General features: G+C 37.7%; 1 protein-coding gene across 1 annotated transcript in view; it reads left to right on the top strand.

The window, feature by feature from the left end:
* The window catches only part of LOC116437440 (nipped-B-like protein), a 126,544-nt gene extending 107,177 nt beyond the window's left edge, over positions 1-19,367 (top strand). The window contains exons 32-46 of the mRNA XM_032095084.1: positions 453-561; positions 1,127-1,263; positions 2,582-2,722; positions 3,047-3,140; positions 3,248-3,402; positions 3,664-3,754; positions 7,016-7,189; positions 7,727-7,917; positions 9,690-9,797; positions 14,004-14,204; positions 14,608-14,754; positions 16,452-16,747; positions 17,078-17,252; positions 17,896-18,081; positions 18,643-19,367. Coding sequence (XP_031950975.1) covers positions 453-561; positions 1,127-1,263; positions 2,582-2,722; positions 3,047-3,140; positions 3,248-3,402; positions 3,664-3,754; positions 7,016-7,189; positions 7,727-7,917; positions 9,690-9,797; positions 14,004-14,204; positions 14,608-14,754; positions 16,452-16,747; positions 17,078-17,252; positions 17,896-18,081; positions 18,643-19,008 — 2,571 coding nt within the window. The 3' untranslated portion in view covers positions 19,009-19,367. The remainder of the gene's footprint in view (positions 1-452; positions 562-1,126; positions 1,264-2,581; positions 2,723-3,046; positions 3,141-3,247; positions 3,403-3,663; positions 3,755-7,015; positions 7,190-7,726; positions 7,918-9,689; positions 9,798-14,003; positions 14,205-14,607; positions 14,755-16,451; positions 16,748-17,077; positions 17,253-17,895; positions 18,082-18,642) is intronic.
* Positions 19,368-20,416: the final 1,049 nt, after the last annotated feature.

Raw genomic sequence — 20,416 nt, forward strand, 5'->3', positions numbered from 1 at the left:
TAACTGATTAAAATGTTCATAGAACTATGTCTCACCTTAGTTTGATTTTTTTTTTTTTTTTAGTGTCAAAAACCAGCATTCCTTTTGTATTTTTTTTCCTAAGTGTTTTTAAAAGCCCTCTAACTCCTATTAGTTACTGCTGGCAATTATGACTACATTATTGTTTTCTGCATTATTTCATTAAGCACAAAGTTAGCTTTCATCCCAATGCAAAAATCAGTAGAACTCTTTGTCTTTTTATCACAGTTAAATTTTTTTCTTCTGCATTTTGGTTTGATTTTTTCTTACTTCCCTTAATTTTTTCTTCACCATGTAGCTTTTATGGAGAAGTTAAATGCTTTTGTAGTGAAAAATCCTTGTGTATCTGTAGTAATTGTTATAAAACCAGTACATATCCAATGTAAATGAATGCACCCTGAATACTAAATAATTTTCTGTTTCATCTGCTATAGCTGTTGAAGTCAGAAGAGGATGCCTCATATAAACCTGTGAAAAAAGCCTGTACTCAACTTGTTGACAATTTGGTTGAGCACATTCTTAAATATGAGGAATCTTTGTCAGGTAGTAGTGTTTACAACCCAGTAGCTTCTTTGAATTTTATGATACTGTAACAGTGGTGGTTCAAATGACTATTGTGAAAAGTTACTGTTACAGAATTCCTATTACAAAACTGATGGTAATGAGTTATTGCATTTATTTTGATTATGAACCTTTGAGCACTGTGTAATAATAAACCTTCCCTAATTTTCTCTAGCTAATCACAATAACAGAGCTAATTTTAAAATAACTTGTTCAAACTTTTAGCTCACTAAAAACAAAACAAATGTGTCAAGATTTATTTGTATTAATACATTCTACAGTTGTAATAGGAATCATTGGCTAGGCCAGTGTTCTGTGTACAGTAATTAGGTTAAAAACTAGTTATATCTTTGAAGCATCTTTGCTTCTTATTTTACATATGTTGTGATCACATACAAATGTTAGCGCATTATGTTCTCATCTCTAATAAGAATATTCTGTATTGATCTTGAAAGATATGTTATGAAAGAGATAGTCATATGATGTTTTGGCCATATGTTTTCCATTGACCAAACATTACTTTGTGTATTTTCTAATTTTTTTGCAGATTCTGACAACAAAGGTGTGAATTCTGGTCGCTTGGTTGCTTGCATAACCACTTTGTTCTTATTCAGCAAAATCAGGCCCCAGCTAATGGTCAAACATGCCATGACCATGCAGCCATACCTGACCACTAAATGTAGCGTAAGTAGAGAAAATTAGAAATTCAGTCTTTTCTTTTTCCCAGATAATTAAGCATGGAAATTAATGGCTGTCTTGTATGCTTGATGAAATCGAAGGTAGCAAAAGAGAAATAAAAATTATGTTTCTATGATTCATGATCATCATATCTTCTAAAGATATTAGGTCCTTTTGATGATCTCTATAGCATCCAAGATGCTGTTCCTCACCCTCTGCCTTCACATTTTACAGCCAAATGAAACTGAAACCTGTGCTGCCTCTTTCCCTTAACGACTAAAACAGTTTTCCACCTGTTATGAAATAATTTCTTAAAATTGTTGTATTTTATAGTCACAGTCTTAAAAGTAGTTAAGATTTAACATATGAATCTTAAGACTAAAGGTATGGTTCCATAAGATAGAGTGATCTAACATATAGCAAAAATATTTGAAGGAAAATGTCCTGCTCTATCCTCTTCAGCAGTTCACCTCTCTCTACCCTAGCTCTGGTGTTTTTGTATTCCTCTGTAAGACAGTTTAGCTCACAAAAATGATAGAGAGCTACAATGCTGAATCCCCCCAGTCCAGTAAAATGGCCCCCTCCTCTGAAACATTGCATTGCTTTCTGCCATTTTGATTAGCACAGTTGGCTCGGTGAAGGTTGTGATGAACCCCTCATCTGGCAGGAGCAGAGCAGGATCACGCAGCCATGGCTCAAGGAAGAGCTTGACTGAGTGGGAAGTAGCAATCTATTACATTAGGTCAGCTGCCCAGGGAAAAGCAGGCTTGAGAATGCTTGTTATCAGCTTAGCTTGCAGGTATAGCCTAGGATTTTACAGTTTCAGCCCTGGAGCATTCTCTAGGCATATCTACAACAGATGTAGAGCTACTTCTGATCAAACAATATAGGAAAAGGTTATCTGATTATTTGCTTGCTGCCAATACCTGTTGCCAGGTGTTGTGCATTCTCTAGTGTGCATGTGTCAGGAAGAGTTCCTAAATTTGTTTCAGGACTCCAAAAAATTTTCATGACCAAAAGTTTTCAGGTCTGTCACAGCCTTGATGACAGGTGAATTCTGCTTCTACAGATTTTTTTTTTTACAAAAGTTCTGTAGAAAACAAGAACTTGCTTTCAAAATAATATGTAACTTAAAAGCAGATGTAAACTATATATTCTTTTAAATCTTTACCAAATAACTTACATAAGACACATAATTGTATCATACTATTATGTAATTGTATTATATTAATATGTATTATATATGCATTGCATAATACATATTAATAATACTTATAGGTAACACAGCCAGAAATGTTAAATGCTATAAATGCTGTTGTTTCAGACCCAGAATGATTTCATGGTGATCTGCAATGTTGCAAAAATCTTAGAACTTGTAGTGCCACTAATGGAACACCCAAGTGAGACATTTCTTGCCACTATTGAGGAAGACCTCATGAAACTCATCATCAAATATGGCATGACAGTAAGCTTTTAAACACTACTATTCAGTTAACTCCATTTCACATTGTGAACTACATAGTTTTGGTTTAAAGAAAGTCTGTCTTCATTATGAAGATAACTTTTGAGCCATGAAAATTCAATGTTCTTGGTTTACTTGTGTTTGTATGTGTTGTTGCTATATTTTAACAATTATGTTTGGGCATGTTTTCAGAGTAGTCTAGGAGATGGACATTACATCTGTTAGATCATTATTTTTAGTTCTACATATCTTTTTCCTACATAACATCACAAAAGTCTCAGGTTTAAATTCTAAATATGTAACTCATTTGTTCTTTCTTGCACCTAGGTTGTTCAGCATTGTGTGAGCTGTCTTGGGGCTGTTGTGAACAAGGTCACTCAGAACTATAAATTTGTGTGGGCCTGTTTTAATAGATACTATGGTAAGTAAAATCACATGTAATTGTCACTCTTCAGTTTTGCCAACAAGTCTTATCTTAGGGATACACCATGATTAAATACTGTAATCAAAACTTTTATCTTACTGTAGGTGCACTTTCAAAATTAAAAAGTCAACACCAAGAAGACCCAAACAGTACAATACTTACTGCCAATAAACCAGCACTCCTTAGATCACTTTTCACTGTTGGAGCACTGTGTCGACATTTTGATTTTGATCAGGAAGATTTTAAGGGCAACAGTAAGGTAAAATAACTTGTATTTACTCTCCACGTCTTGTGTATATTGAATGCTCCCCTTATTTGAGAACACGGTATTCCTAGGCCCTCAAAGCTATGCATTTTTTCATAATGCATACGATATAGTTTTTTGGGTTGTAAATACATGGTTTTGCAAAGGCAATGCAGTAAGATTGTGTTTCTCCATTTTGATACATGCTTTTTATAAGAGATTAAAAATACCTGTTTCATCTTCAAATAGCTATTATTTTTGTTTTAATTTCCTCAGGTTAACATTAAGGATAAAGTACTTGAACTGCTGATGTATTTTACAAAGCATTCAGATGAAGAAGTACAGACGAAAGCCATTATTGGCCTTGGTAAGAAATATTAATAGTTTTTATTATTCTGCTGTAGTAGAAATCCATGCATTTATTTCTGTAGTGGCAGGGAAGTTTGTTTAAAATCAAAGTTCACCACATGTTTTATTTGAGACCTGGCTATAGAAATGTAGTCAAAGGGATACTTTGAAGTTGCATACTTCTGCAGCAGAGTGGATGCTTTTGAGTGAATGCCTTTTTAATGTATGACCAAGTCTTAAAAAGCATCAAGTTTCCAAAGTAAATGGAGATGTTATTTTTTCCCCACATGCAAGCATGTTGTAACTCCAAATATTGTTTTTCAGTCCTCAAGGTATAGTTAAAGAACAACTAGAAAAAATGATGGAAAAATTTTGAGAATTTTAAGTGTAGGGGCAGAAATTCCAGAGGAGTTGAGGGAACTCTGGCAGTTTATACCAACTAGGGGATGCTCTGTGAAATTTCTTGAGGCATTGAGATGATGTCATAGTCTAAATATTACAGTTTATTTTGGGTCTTTGGCAGTATTTCAGTTTTAAATAGATTCTTTATCTGAAGGCATTAGTATAGTATCTCAGTGACTTGCAGTAATGCATGAACTGCCATTGAGTGGTTTGTATCATGTTCGTCCTCTGCTCAAGGACCAAAACTGTACATGTAAGAGCATCTTGTTTGGGCAGATAGGCCTTGGTTTCTGGAAGAGTTCACTTCATGGTTATGGCTTAGTCTAAAGAAAGTTGTCTTCTCTGTATGTGAGCTTGTGTTATATGGTTTAACTGTGTATAAGAATTTTCCTCCTTATGCTGCTGTTTAGATGGCTTTATAGATATCCTGGTACAGTTCAGGCTAGGGAGGACTGAGGATAAGGACTGAGACTGAATCTTGATTTGATATTCTGTGAGGAAACCATTGCAGACAGCTGAGTGGGATTAATGGCTTTGGGGTTGCCTCTGTTACAGGAACAGTGCTATGGTGTTAACTAGCTGGAGGTTTTTCTAGACATTGTATCAAGATGCACACTTACTGTAGTCCATTCTAACGTTAATGTTCTATACAAAATATTGCACATGGGATAGGGGCTGCCTTCCTAACCATAGACATGATTGCTTTACTCATGGAGGCTGAGTGTTGCATTCATCAGAAATGTTCCTGAATTACAGACTGAACTGTGATCAGTTTGGGGAAGAGGAGAAAACAGGAGTGGCTATCAGTAGGCATTCTTCAGATTTTTTTATTCTTTTTTCTCTGCCTGTAAACATGTCAGTCTTTATCTTAATTAAACCTCAGACAACTGTTTTCAGTGATATTAGTCTCATCTAAGTACTGGTTCCACTTTGAAGGTAGCTGCTTGGATGTACAGAGATATAGTAGGCAGTGCAAAGCTCTATCTTACAGGCTGGTAATTGAGTCAAATTGTCAAATCCATTCAACATTTATGTCCAGCAATAAGGTGAAAATTACTAACAAGCTAATTCAACATTTATACACAGTGAAGGCATCAAATGAAGAGTGTGTGCTTTCCTATTGGTAATTATTAGTGTGTCCTTACAGTAAGGACACTCAACAGTTTTAACCTTTGCTTTGGGATGTGTCACTGCTGTTGAGAGATTGAGTTTAACCATAAGCTTAATGCTTATGGTTATGCTTCTCTTCCAGATGTGTACTTGCAAGGCAGATTGAGGATAAAAAATTTTGTTAGTATCTAACAGGTAATGTCTTACTCAGCCAAGTTCAGTGCTTAACCTTAGAGTGAAAACAAAGGTATGAAGAGAAGTGGTGTGAGAGCAGCCCCAAGATGTGAAGTCAGTCCTTAAGAGAACACAGCAGTTGCCTTTTTTCATCCCCTATGACAAATTCTTATGCCAAGTAAAATTTCTTCCCTGCTTACAGGGGATGGAAAAATAAGAATTTCCCTAAGAGTACTGGTGGTTTCAGATTCTTTTAAATAAGTGAATGAAAGAAAGAAAGAGTTATGGATTGTTACACATACATGCAAGTGCTTTCCATTTTCAAAATTAAGAAATGGGTTGGACTTTCTCAGAGGTGGTCAAGTTATAAACATCAATATACACCTGTATAGAGTGGACAATTATACTACCTACTTCAAAGAGGAGCACCATTCCTTTTTCTTTCATCTCTTTCCCCTCCATCTCCCCTGCCTTCTTTCCTCTTCTTGTTCTGAAATTGAAACGAGATCTTAAATGCACTGAGGTCTTGCTCTAGACTTAGCCTTTACCTACACTGTCTTTTCTGCGCACAGAGCGAGTTTTAAAAACCTGACTCAGTCTTCCCTTTGTTATACCCACTTTTATACATTGCTTTCGCATAATTTTATTTGCTTTCATTTTTCCCCCCATTCTCCTTTTATGTTTTTCTGTGTGTTTGTTCAGAATCTTAGTTTCCTATGGTCGTGAAAAATACACTTAATGTTTGCTTTTCTCACAGTCTTAAAAAATTAATCAAGTAGTTAAATATAGTTTAAATTGGGAAGTTATGTTCCCATTACTGTTTTTTTATGATACTCTGTAAGAGTCTGTTGGCAGCACTCCTAAATCTACATATGTGATCTAAAATTATATATGCTGTTACTTATTTAGATCAAACTTTTTATGAAATAAAGACTTCCCTGACTAAGAATAACCAGTTTTTTGTCAAGGGTGAGGCTGCAGCTAAAAGCAGTTCTATAGTGTGTATATTCTAACAGATGTAATCTTGGGAATGCTTCAGATAATTTTCAAAACACGACCTTAATAGGTATATGAATAATAACAGTGAGAGGTCTAAATTTTATTTTATTGTGTTCACTATATTTTTTCTTTTAAGATTGTATTGTTTAAATACTCATGATATTTAGCAATTTTTCCACATTTTCTCTGTCTCCATATGAATAACTCTTCATAGTTTCATCACAATGTTCTTCTCCAAATGTATTAGAAAAACAATGAGTAATTTTTTAGCAATGTTCCTCCCTTGCTCTTGGGAGACCTCCTAGTCATTGATACGCAGACCAGTACACTGGACATACTTCCAGACTTATATAACTCTTAGTTCAACTGCCCTAGGTCGGCACCCCATCTTTATCTATCAGACAGATAATAGAACTCCTTATAAACTTAGAATGGTGTCCATATGAAAAAGCAATACTGTTTGTTAGTACTATACTTGGGAGTAGATAAATTTCATACCTCTATTTTGAAGAAAGACTTAAGAAGCAGAAAATAATAAGCAGAAATAATTTCTAGTTAATAACATGGAATATTTCCTCTTTTCTTCCACCCTTAGGATTTGCATTTATACAACACCCAAGTTTAATGTTCGAACAGGAAGTGAAGACTCTGTACAACAGCATTCTTTCAGACAAGAACTGTTCAGTAAACTTAAAAATCCAGGTGTTAAAAAACCTCCAGACCTACTTGCAGGAGGAGGATACACGTATGCAGCAGGCAGACAGAGACTGTAAGTGTTGAGTTCTTCTGTACTGAGGCAGGCAAAATCTAACTTTCTTGCATACAATTACTATATACATGAACCGAGTCATTTAAGATTGTTATCTAATTAGTAATATTGTACACAAGATATCTTAGAACAATTTTCAAAAATTCATTATGTGCATAGGTATATTGAGATGTGTAGCTTATTATTTACTTTCAGGATGTATAAATCCTGAAAGCAATCCAGAATGCATAATTGCTGTAATGATGGTAGTAATACTTTTTATCAAAATATTCTCCAAGATTAATTAGCAGATACAAAATAAGAAACTGTAAAAATTAAAACCTTTATCAAGGAATGAGACTTTAAATTTGTGCGACTTTATTTTTTTTAAGTATATTTGCTATCAGACTGTTCTGTGTTTCATGAGATCATAAACCCATTCTAAGATGGCTGAAATATCTTTGTATTATAAAGCTTAAAGATCAGTATGCATCAAGTAATAGCAAAGTAAATGATTATACTGCGGTGAGTGTGCTATTGCTTTTGTCCTTTTTACAGGGAAAAAAGTAGCAAAGCAGGAAGACCTGAAAGAAATGGGTGATATTTCCTCAGGGATGAGTAGTTCCATCATGCAACTATATCTCAAACAGGTCCTTGAGGCTTTCTTTCATACCCAGTCCAGTGTACGCCACTTTGCTCTAAATGTCATTGCACTGACATTAAACCAGGGTCTCATCCATCCTGTTCAGGTATGGTAACCTTTTATGATGGTTTTTTTTTGTTGTTATTCAGGTTTCAGAGCTTTTTACACTTGCTAGATACATTTTTAGTTTTTCTCTTGCATCTATGTTACAGTAATCTCTTATTGTAGCAAGGGGCCTTTACAGAAAGCATATTTTGAAATTTAGATTCCAAATGCTGTATTTTCTTGTCTTTGGATCAATATCTAAAAGCCCAGCCAGTGCCTAAAGTGCACATGCAAATGTACATTGGAGCATATTTCTGTTATGAATTTCAGGTGTATGCCAAGCACTTTTCTTTAATTCTTTATCCTGAAAACAGTGATAGCTTACCTCCACCTCAATTCCCCTGTCCTCCAAACACTACGGAATTCCAGAGTCAATGTTATAACTTCAATTATCATCTCCATTATTCTTTGCTTACATAATATTTTTGTAATTATTTGTTTATAACACAGCCATTGTGCATGTTTAGTCATAACTGGTGGTGTGTGGTTTGGGTTTTTTTAAATGGCATTTTTTGTCATGTAAATTGACTTTAGAGTTTGAGGGACCTGGAAATACTACCTGAAACCTCATACAACTTCTATCATTTATAATGTCTCCGGGTCTCAATGGACATCAGTGACCAGTGGTGTCCCTCAGCAGTCTGTATTGGGACCAGTGTTATTTAATATCTTCATTAATGACACAAAGGGATCGAGGGCACCCTTAGCAGGTTTGCAGATGACACGAAGCTGAGTGGTGCAGGTGACACACCTGAAGGACGGGGCCATCCAGAGGGACCTGGACAAGCTCAAGAAGTGTCCCATGGGAATCTCATGAGGTTTAAAAAGACCAAGGTCTGGTGCTGCGCCTTGGTCAGGCAATCCCTGGGATCAATACAGGCTGGGGGATGAACAGATCAAGAGCAGCCCTGGGGAGGACTTGGGGGTGCTGGTTGGTGAGAGGCTGGACGTGTCCCGTCCATGTGTGCTGGAACCCAGAAACCCCCCATGTGCTGGGCTGATCCCACAGTGTGGGGAGCAGAGGAGGAGGGGATTCTGCCCCTCTGCTCTGGTGAGACCCCACCTGCAGTGCTGCCTCTAGCTCTGGGGTCCCCAGCATAGGAAGGACATCAACCTTTTGGAGCAAGTCCAGAGGAGGCCACCAAGATGATCAGAGGGATTGAGCACCTCTGCTATGAGGAAAGGCTGAGAGAATTGGGATTGTTCAGCCTGGAAAAGAGAAGCTTCGGGGTGACCTAATTGTGACCTTCCAGGACCTGAAGGGGGCCAACAAGAAAGATGGAGAGGGACTTTTTACAAGAGCATGTAGTGAAAGAATGAGGGGAAATGGCTTCAAATTGACAGGGAGTAGGATTAGATTAGATATTAGGAAGACATTCTTCCCTATGAGGATGGGCAGGCCCTGGAACAGGTTGCCTGGAGAAGCTGTGGCTGTCCCATCCCTGGAAGTGTTCAAGGCCAAGTTGGACGGGGCTTGGAACAACTTGGTCTAGTGGAAGGTGTCCCTGCCCGTGGCAGGGGGTTGGAATTAGATGACCTTTAAGGTCCTTTCCAACCCAAACCATTCTATGATTCTATGATAATGCTGGTCTTTTGTGTATTTTGTACTATTTGCTTGAAAAAAGTAGGCAGGTAGTAAGTTGCATAAAGCTTCCTATTCTAGTTTCTGCAGTAGTCAGAATATAACATAAACAACACTGTAATAAAAGAGCAAAGAGTGAGAAAGAAGAGGTACAATAACTCTGAATAATCATTTCATTTGTTTTTTTCAAGTGTGTGCCGTACTTAATTGCTATGGGCACAGATCCAGAGCCCTCTATGCGAAACAAAGCTGACCAGCAATTGGTGGAAATAGACAAAAAATATGCTGGGTTCATTCATGTAAGTAATTCTAATTTATCATTTTACAAAATACTGTTACATTCTCTGGTGATTTAACACTTGAATAGGCCTCAGCTGCAGAAAAATAATATAAATAACAAATAAGCAATAACAGTAACTATAAGCAGTTGTAAAGATCCCAACTCTTTCCCCTGTTTGGAGATTTCTATTTTTAGAAATAGAAAGGATATAATCATTTGAAGCATCTCATCCAGTCTAAAAATTCCTTTAATTTATAATCCATAGTAGTGTTTTCCTCACTTAATAGTATGTTAAGAGCATTTATTTGATAAGAGGTAAGGACATCTGTTTCATAATGTTTAGCAATGATTTTCCTGTATTAATAGAGAGCACTTTGTAAAAGTAGAGGTCAGTATATATGTATTAGAACGTTAAGACATCAATGCTTTATAAATTGCAATCTAAGCAGAAGGAACATAAGAAGGTTTTAAGAACTGAGGGATCTTGCTGAAAGGAAAATCTGAGGGCTAAATGAAGACTTGTGGAGTTGTGGCATAGTGACAATAGTTCTGCTAAAGATCTGAAATTGAGTTGCAGCACCCCTTCTTTATTTCAGAAGGCCTCAGTCTTAGTTCAGTGTGTGTACTGCATTGTGGAAATTTCCAAATCTAATTGTATTCCACTGAAATTTGAGCATTGCACTGTTCATGGCATCCAAAGAGATACCTAACTGATGTCAGACCTCATTGCAGTCTACAACTCCCTCATGAGGGGAAGAGGATGGGCAGACACTGATCTCTTCTCTTTGTGACCAGTGACAGGACTCGAGAGAACAGCTGGAGCTGTGTCAGGGGAGATTTAGGTTGGATATCAGGAAAAGCTTCTTCACACAGAGGGTGGTCGGGCACTGGGAAGTGGTCACAGCACCAAGCCTGACAGAGTTCAAAAAGCGTTTGGACAACACTCTTGGCACATGGTGTGATTCTTGGGGATGGTGCTGTGCAGGGCCAGGAGTTGGACTCGATGATCCTTGTGAGTGCCTTCCAACTCAGCATATTCTGTGATTCTGTGAATTAAGTGGTGATTGGTGGCCGTCTTGGCCACAGCGGCCACTGAGCACTCGAGTTTAAAATCTCTGTTGACAGGAGGAAAAGTGCCAGCAAAACCTCAACTCTAGTCACGAGGAGAACAGACTTCAGGCTGCTCAGGGAATTAGCAAGTAAGGTCCCCTGGGAAAATACTTTTGCAGGTGCTGGGTCCATCAGTGCTGGTCATTTATAAGCATCTCCTCCTAAGGGCACAGGAGCAGCAATTCCCAGATGTCAGAAGTCAAGCAGGCAAGGCAGAAGGCCAGCTTGGCTGAACAGGGATCTTCTCTTGGAAATAAGGCAAAAAAGGAAGGTGTGTGCCCAGTGGAAGCAAGGTTAGGTGGTATGGGAAGAATACAGAAATGTTGCTTGCCACTGTAGGGAGAAAATTTGTGTGGCCAAAGCCCAACTGGAATTGGAGCTGGGCAGTTATGCTGGTTCTGGCTGGGGTAGAGTTAATTTTCTTCCCAGAGGCTGGCAAGGGGCTGTGTTTTGGGTTTATGTTGAACACAGGGTTGATAATATAGAGATGTTTTTGTTATTGCTGAGCTTGCACAGAGCCAAGGCCTTTTCTGCTCCTCATACGCTGGGGAGGGTGCTGGGGGTGCGTGGGAGGTTGGGAGGAGACACAGCTGGGACAGGTGACCCCAACTGACCCAAGGAATATTCCAGACCATATGACATCATGCTCAGTATATAAAGTGGGGGGAAGAAGGAGGATGGGGAGGACATTTTGGGTGACAGTGTTCATCTTCCCAAGTTACCGTTCCACAGGATGGGGCCCTGCTCTCCTGGAGGTGGCTGAACACCTGCTTGCCCTTGGGAAGGGCTCAATGAATTCCTTGTTTTGCTTTGCTTGTGTGTGATGCTTTTGCTTTCCCTGTTACACTGTCTTTATCTCAACCCAGGAGTTTTCTGGCTTTTACTCTTCTGATTCTCCTTCCCATTCCACCAGGATGGGGGTAGAGAGGGGGGTCGAGCGAGCAGCTGTGTGGTGCTTAGTTTCCAGCTGGGCTTAAACCATGATTGTGGGGGACAATAAAAAAGAGCCTTTTTAAATATGTCAGTAGTAAAAGGCAGTGCAAAAATGATATTGGCCCATTCCAGGATGAGAATGGCCACCTCAAAAACAGGGACATGTACAAGATGGAGATGTTTAATGCTTTCTTTGCCTCTGTTTTCAACACCAATGACAGACCAAGGGGGTCCCAGTGCCCTGAGCTGGAGGACCATGACTGTGAGAATGATCAACTCCCAGTCAACCCTGAAACTGTGTGGGTTCTGCTATTCCAGCTAGATCCCTATAAGTCTATGGGGCCTGATGGGATTCATCCCAGGCTACTCAGAGAGCTGCTGATGTCATCACAAAACCTCTCTCGATGATTTTTGAGTGGTCTTGGGAATCTGGAGAGGTCCCAGCTGACTGGAAGCTGGGGAATGTTGTCCCGATTTTTAAGAAGGGCAAGAAGGAGGCCTCCAGTCTCACCTGTCAGTCTCGCTTCAGTGCCTGGTAGAGCTATGGAGCAGATTAATCTGGGAGGTATTGAAAAACACCTGGAGGACAATGCAGTCATCGGTCACAGCCAGCATGGCTTCATGAAGGGAAAGTCTTGATTGTCAAACCTGATTTCCTTTTATGACAAGGTAACCCACCTGGTTGATCAAGGGCAGACAGTTGATATAATATTTTGGGATTTTGCTAAAGGCTTTGATACTGTCTTGCCCAGGATCCTTCTGGACAAACTGTCCAGGCCCCAGCTGGATAAACATGTCATGCAATGGGTGAGCAACTGTGTCATGGGTGGAGCACAAAGGGTTATAGTGAATGGGGTCACATCAGACTGGCGACCTGTCACTAGTGGGGTTCCACAGGGCTCTGTCCTCAGCCCTGTGCTCTTCAATATCTTCATAAATTATTTAGATGCAGGACTGGAAGGGATACTGAGCAAGATCGCAGACGATACAAAACTGGGAGGAGCTGTTGACTCCCTCAAAGGCAGGGAGGCCCTGCAGAGAGACCTCAACCAATTAGAGGACTGGGCAATTATTAACCATATGAAGTTTAACAAGGGCAAGTGCCAGATTCTTCTCCTGGGATGGGGCAACTGTGGATGTACAGACAGACTGGGGAATGAGACGCTGGAGAGCAGCTGTGGGAAGGGACCTGAGGGTCCTGGTGGATGACAAGCTGAATATGAGTCAGCAGTGCCCTGGCATCCAGGAGGGCCAACTGTGTCCTGGGGTGCATCAGGCACAGCACTGCCAGCAGGTCAAAGGAGGGGATTGTCCTGCTCTGCTCTGCACTGGGGCGGCCTCATCTTAAGTCCTGGGGGCAGTTTTGGTCACCACAATATAAGGATATAAAGCTATTAGAGAGCATCCAAAGGAGGGCATGAGGATGGTGAAGGGCCTTGAGGGGAAGCCATATGAGGAGCAGCTGAGGGCACTTGGTCTGTTCAGCTGGAGGAGAGTGAGAGGAGATCTCATTACAGTCTACAACTTTCTCATGAAGGGAAGAGGAGGGGCAGACACTGATCTCTTGTCTGTGGTGACCAGTGACAGGACCCAAGGGAACGGCTGGAGCTATGTCAGGGGAGGGTTAGGTTGGATAGTAGGAAAAGATTCTTCACTCAGAGAGTGGTCAGGAACTGAACAGGCTCCTCAGAGCAGTGGTCATGGCCCCAATGCTGCCAGATCTCAAGAACTGTTTGGACAAACTCTCAGGCACAGGGTGGGATTCTTGGGGTGTCCTGTGCAGGGCCAGGAGTTGGACTTGATGATCCTTGTGAGTCTCTTCCCATTCAGGATATTCTATGAATCTATGAATCTTGAAAATTGTTTAAATTTGGGTACCTGGCTGTAGTCGGTAAACAGATCATCTATATGTTTCTAACATAGAAGTTATTTTGAAAGCAATTCACAATACATTTTGATCTCTACCACACATTCTGTTTTAATCTGTATGCTTACTCAAAAGGCAGTAGTGCACCTCAGTGCATGTTTAAAAGTTAAACTTCAGATGAGGAACCACTTAAAGGGAAAAAAGTTTAAAAAATAGCTAGAAGTTTCTGTTGACAGGCATTTGTTTAATTTCCACTTTCAATGTTACTGCTTGAAAGCAATGGTTTAAATAAAAATAAGTACTTTTCCATTTCAGATGAAAGCAGTGGCTGGTATGAAGATGTCTTACCAGGTACAACAGGCAATCAATACCTGCCCACAGGATCCTGTAAGAGGTTTTAGACATGATGAATCATCCAATGCATTGTGTTCACACCTATACTCCATGATTCGAGGGAACCGTCAACACAGACGAGCCTTTCTAATTTCCTTACTCAACCTCTTTGATGATACTGCAGTAAGCATCACATTTCCTTCACTTATAAAGAAAATAAAATATACCATTACAAGCTTAAATTCTCCTTTTGCAATATATTTTTATGACATAATTTTGATAGCTTTATTTCCCTAAGGTACTTTGTTTTACTTTATAATATAAGGTATTTACTGAATAGAATACATTAGTCACTTTTGCATCATTCAGTACCTTTCTGTACTCAGTTTGGGATGTTTAGGAATAATGTATCTTTAGGTATGACTAAATTTTGCACATATATATATGTTGTTTAGAGTGCATTTGGGGGGTATGTAGAATAAAATTTGTGATTTTTTTTTTTTGTTTTAAACTGTTAGGAACACAGGATAAATGTATAATAAGATATTTGTTTGTATATTAATATGTACTTTTTTTTAACTTCCAGAAAACAGAGGTGAATATGCTCTTGTACATAGCAGACAATCTAGCCTGTTTTCCTTATCAAACACAGGAAGAACCACTGTTTATAATGCATCATATAGACATTACACTATCAGTTTCTGGTAGCAACCTACTACAGTCATTTAAAGAGGTATGTGCATTTATATTTTAGTATATTTATTATGGTGGTAGCATAAGCTTCTATATAATTTGGTCAATTTTTCAGTGAATATAGTACCATTATTATGATATGGACCAGTATTGTTAGTTTGTAACTGGTAGTTAAAAAACAAACAACCCTTTCTGTTCTGATCTGTATCTGGTAGACACTAGTTAAAGACTTTCCTTATATTGCCGCTTATGTTATTTAAAAAAATGACAATTTTTGAGATTTTAATATTAAATCTATATCATTCCCTAATATTACTGAATTAGAATTAATATTAATTGTATGCATAATTTTAATAACAATCCCATTTACTTTTTCTTTTGTTGTCAAGTAGCTGATGGCAGTTCCACGTGTGTCACCTAGGAGACTTTAAATACATTATTTATTGCAAGAAAAGAGTGTGCAATATGTCTTTTCTTAAGGTAGCATATAAGAACCCAAATAATGGTATAGTATCTGTTGCTATGGCAATACACAACCCTGTAAGAAAAAGGCCTTTGTTTCTTGTACTGTGTCCAGTTTTGGGCTGCTTAGGACAGGAAAGACATGGAGCTCCTGGAGTGGGTCCAGTAGAGGCTGTGAGGATGATTAAGGGACCTGAACATGAGGAAGAACTTCTCTGTGCAGTGACCGAGCACTGGAACAGATTGCCCAGAGAGGGTGTGGAGTCTCCCTCACTAGAGATATTCCAGACCCATCTGGACACAATCCTGTGCCATGTGCTCTGGGATGACCCTGCTGGAACAGGGAGGTGGGACCAGATGACCCACTGTGATCCCTTCCAACCTGACCCATCCTGTGATTCTGTGATTCTTAAAGACTTCAGTGTCTTCATTTCCTGGACAACTTTAACAGTAGAAGGTCCAAACTGTCAGGAAACAAACCCATTTCTAGAATTTCCAATCTGACCTGTAAGTACAAGTCAGAGTTGATACCTGGAAAGTACACTGCTTTGAATTCTCACCCTACCGAAGTCAATTTTTAATCTGCTAGAAAGAGCACATTCTTTAGATGGGGGACCAGAATGCAGAGTATGAAATCCTACTTGGGATATCTTGTGTTATGAAAAAGCATACTATGTGCAGTAATAATGCAGGTATGAAATTCTGTAGCTCTACAAGTAGTGGAACTGAATATTATTAATACTGTATATGCTGATTTGGGGGGCTCTCTGGTCAGCAGTGTAATTAGTGTCATAGGATTTTAACATAGACAATGATTAAAACCAGCTTGGACTAGTTTGTACCAAGGTACAGATGGAAATATATGTAACATGCAAAAATTATATTCAGGTGAAACAAAAATGCAATTTTCTTCCTGATTTATTGTATTTGGCTTTTACTTCATTTTACTGTCTCTGATAAACTTGAGCAGTCTTTTTAAGAATAACATGCCAGTGGAGCACTTTTTGCTTCAGTTCTTTCTGTAACCACCTTGCAAAAAAAAGTGGACTTTGGATCAATTTTTTAGGAACCTTGAGTTATAATTCAGCATCTTTTTTGTCATAAATAATTTTAATCTTTGAATATAAAGTTATGAATATCAAGTTATGAATTAATAACATTGTACAGCTAATTCTTACTAATTTAAGTCAATAATGATTTTTGAAAGATTTTTTAGAAATGTACATGATGCTATTTGCCCTAATTTTGGAATGTGTTAACTTCTCTGTCTCACAGTCTATGGTGAAAGACAAAAAAAAGGAAAGAAAGCCTTCATCAGATGAGGAGACTGAGAGTGACAGTAACAGTGGTAGTGAGAGCAAAAGTGAGGAGGAAGCTTCTAAGCCTCGGAGGTTACGGAAACGAGTAAACTCTGATTCAGATTCTGATGAAGAAAATGATATAAATGCCGTGATGAAATGTTTACCAGAAAATTCAGCTCCTTTAATTGAATTTGCAAATGTCTCCCAAGGCATATTATTACTTTTGATGCTGAAACAGCATTTAAAGAACCTCTGTGGATTCTCTGATAGGTAAGGATATTTAGACAATAGGCCATCTTGTTATCTAGTGAGTTCTTTGTAAGGATTAAGTTTGGAAGAAGTTGGGGGGGGTCGTTTAGTTGACTGTTAATAATTGTTTCAGCAATAGATTTGTATAAGAGAAAAACATAAATAGAATAGGTTGAATGTAATGAAACTGGCTTAGAAAAAGTAATGATTTCATTTCTTACCAGAATGTCTATTGTATACGGAATGGTTAAAATATAACTACTTATACTGAATATTTTTAAAAGCTTTTCCTTGAAATTGTTTTGGACTTTCCTTAAAAGCTCTTTCTTCCCTTTTGTTTTCTTTAAACAGTAAAATTCAGAAATATTCTCCATCTGAATCTGCAAAAGTGTATGATAAAGCTATAAACAGGAAGACAGGAGTACATTTCCATCCAAAACAAACTCTGGATTTTCTGCGGAGTGATATGGCTAATTCTAAGATCACTGAAGAAGTGAAGAGGAGTATAGTAAAACAGTACTTAGATGTAAGTAAAGTTGCTTTGCAGAAAATCTGAAATCCTTTCAAACTAGGTAACACAGTATAAACTTGAAAATAGATGCTGATGTATTGGATGAACATTTCAAAATGTTAAGTTTCTGGTAATCTTATGTGATTGATATATGATAACTCACAATTTCCTTTCAGGATGTTTAGCAGTATTACCTTTCAAAGCATTCTAAAAAAATTAAACACAACTAAAATTAATTTCAACTGAAGGATATTCATCTTTGCAGAGTATTTTCTAATTTGTCGTATCTATCTTGTATACCTCTACCATATAACTTGTTCACTTTATCCCTGACTGTTTCTGTCACAGGAACAGAGACTAGATCCAGTGTATTTACCATTTTTTTTCTCTTTTCTTTTCCAATTCTTTAAAATATTAACTAGAGAAAACTTGCAATTTTGGAAACACAGGAAGAAAGCTTTTACATATCTACTAGAAAATGAAAGTAAAATGTTTGTAGAACAAACCACAAGCTGTTGAAGTTTGAAGTTTTCTGCCATTTGTTTTACAGTTTCTTTACCTTTTCATTTGTTTTTTTATTTAATGTAGTGTGATATGAATGTCTATTTTTAAAGTTTGAATGTAAACTGATCTGTTTTTTGGGGGGTTTATTTAATAGTTCAAGCTCCTTATGGAACATTTGGATCCTGATGAAGAGGAAGAAGATGGAGAGGTGTCAGCTAGCACAAATGCTCGGAACAAAGCAATTACCTCACTTCTTGGAGGAGGCAGCCCTAAAAACAATGCAGCTGAGACAGAGGATGATGAAAGTGATGGGGAGGATAGAGGAGGAGGCACTTCAGGGGTGAGGCGGAGGAGGAGTCAACGTATTTCACAGCGTATTACGTAAAATTATTTTTATGTGCTTATAAATGTCAGTCTATTATATTAAATGTACACCAAGTAATGTAATCGACATGAAAGAAAGCATTTTGTAGATAGAGATTCTCTACTTAACCATTTATACAACTTTTGTAGAAAGTTTAACAGAAAAGACAATAAAAAAACACAAACTAGAAAATGAGATTTATCCCATATAAAAATTTATTAATTTTCCTTTGGAATGTACTGTGTGTTATCCTTTTTATTGTTGCCAAGTTTTTATGTAGCTTTATGATTCGTGTGTATATATAATTTTATATATCAATAAGAGATAAAGACACGGGTACAAATTAAGAGTATGTGGTTTTACAAGGATATGTTAACCCCTTGGCGCTGGCGGTCGCGGTGCGTCTCATTGCCGGCAATGGAATGTGTGCCGGGGAATCCCAACTCCCGGCGTCAAGGGATTAAAAGCAATAAAAGCAATAATTTCACTAAAGTTCTTTTGTGTAACACTTGGTCTTTTTTCCCCCCAATGTTTTAGTCATTGAGAAGGTCAAAACGAAATTCAGACTCTACAGAGTTGGCAGCACAGATGAATGAAAGTGTTGATGTCATGGATGTCATCGCTATTTGCTGTCCAAAGTACAAAGACCGACCACAAATTGCAAGAGTAGTACAGAAAACCAGCAATGGCTTCAGTGTTCAGTGGATGGCAGGCTCCTACAGTGGCTCCTGGACTGAGGCTAAGCGCCGTGATGGCCGCAAACTGGTGCCTTGGGTAGACACTATTAAAGAGTCAGACATTATTTACAAAAAAATTGCTCTAACGAGTGCTAATAAGCTGACTAATAAAGTTGTTCAAAATTTACGATCGCTGTATGCTGCCAAGGATGGAACTTCCAGCTAATGAATTTGTATACACAGCCAAATTTACAGGAATTGAAATAACAGAAAAACTTGAGATCTCAACTTTCTGGCAAAAAAAAAAAAAAAAATCAGTTAAATGAAGAGTAAGAATGGAACCTGAGACGCAGGAAAAAAGAAGGAAATATTTGGTAAACATTTATGTGGGAGCTTCCTTCGCTGTTGTGCAGCAGAAACTTCTCAGTTCATTTTTACTCCCACTGTATTATAGTTTAAAAGATTGTTTATACCTTGAAACAAAACTTTCTGTTAAAAAAAATAAACAAGTGAATGTTGGAAATTAGTCTGTTAATGTTCTTAATAAAGTGTTCTTGGAGTTTAACCTAGCAGCGGATGGCTTTCTTTAGCGTAGCCAGTTTCCAGGGAAGCATTGTTTTTACAGGCTGTTAAGTGGCAGCGTCTCCCGGATATAAAATTTTTTCTGTTGAAGAAAACAAAAAGAAAAAAAAAAGCATGCAGTATCTATGACCTATCTGCAGGAGGAGTTTTTGTAAATGTAGATTTTGATGTATTAGGTCACCCTGAAATAATACAAGAAAAGGGATCCCCAGCAAATCTGGTGGAATGAATACTGCAATAAATTTTTTTACTTCTCTTTGTTACTTGTCTGTTTCCATTTGAATTTCTTATTGTAAAGATCTGTTTAAATCCATTTATATTATTTTGCAGTCTTTTCTGTAAAATATACTATATTAGTGGTTTTCAAAACGACATAAAATATTGTTTATACAGTTTTTATAGGCTTTCTGAATAATTGGTATCTTTTTATTTTTATCCCTTAAAGGGTGTAAACACAAGTTAACTCCAGGGGTTTATTGTATCCTGCAGTATTTAGTATTAACTATATGATTTAGCACTGTGCCAAACACATTTTCAAGAGTACATTTTGATATAAAAAGAAAATATAGTTTATTCCTTGTATGCTTCAATTTCTTTCTAATGCTGTCCAAATGGTAATTTATGATAGTTTAAATTTGGGGAAAGCTGAATGACTATTTTGCTTGGGCTAACTGGCCATGTACGCATTTCTCTGGGTTAATATAGAGAGGCTTGTGTCAAGAGGAGCTAGCTACCAGTATCTGAGGAGTGAATGGGTATGAGTCTGGGCAATTATGCTACATTCCTTCACAAATGAATTTTTTAAAAAAATGTTTGTATATTAGCCTATTTTTTTTACTAATTGAAAGATGTTTTCACATTTTGTAAATTGAAAAAGTACTATTGAAAGCTTTCAGAAGCATTTGTTTTGACTATGTTGCCACAAGCCTTTCAAAAGCAGTTTGCCTTTCCAGAGAGTAACAAAACCAGCAGATTTACAAACAGAAAAAAAATCTAAAACAACTGAACTTTTTAGGGACATATAAACCCTGCCATGTTTTCAGATATGTTAA

Source organism: Corvus moneduloides, chromosome W, assembly GCF_009650955.1.
Source record: "Corvus moneduloides isolate bCorMon1 chromosome W, bCorMon1.pri, whole genome shotgun sequence".
In the NCBI taxonomy this organism is placed as follows: Eukaryota; Metazoa; Chordata; class Aves; order Passeriformes; family Corvidae; genus Corvus; species Corvus moneduloides.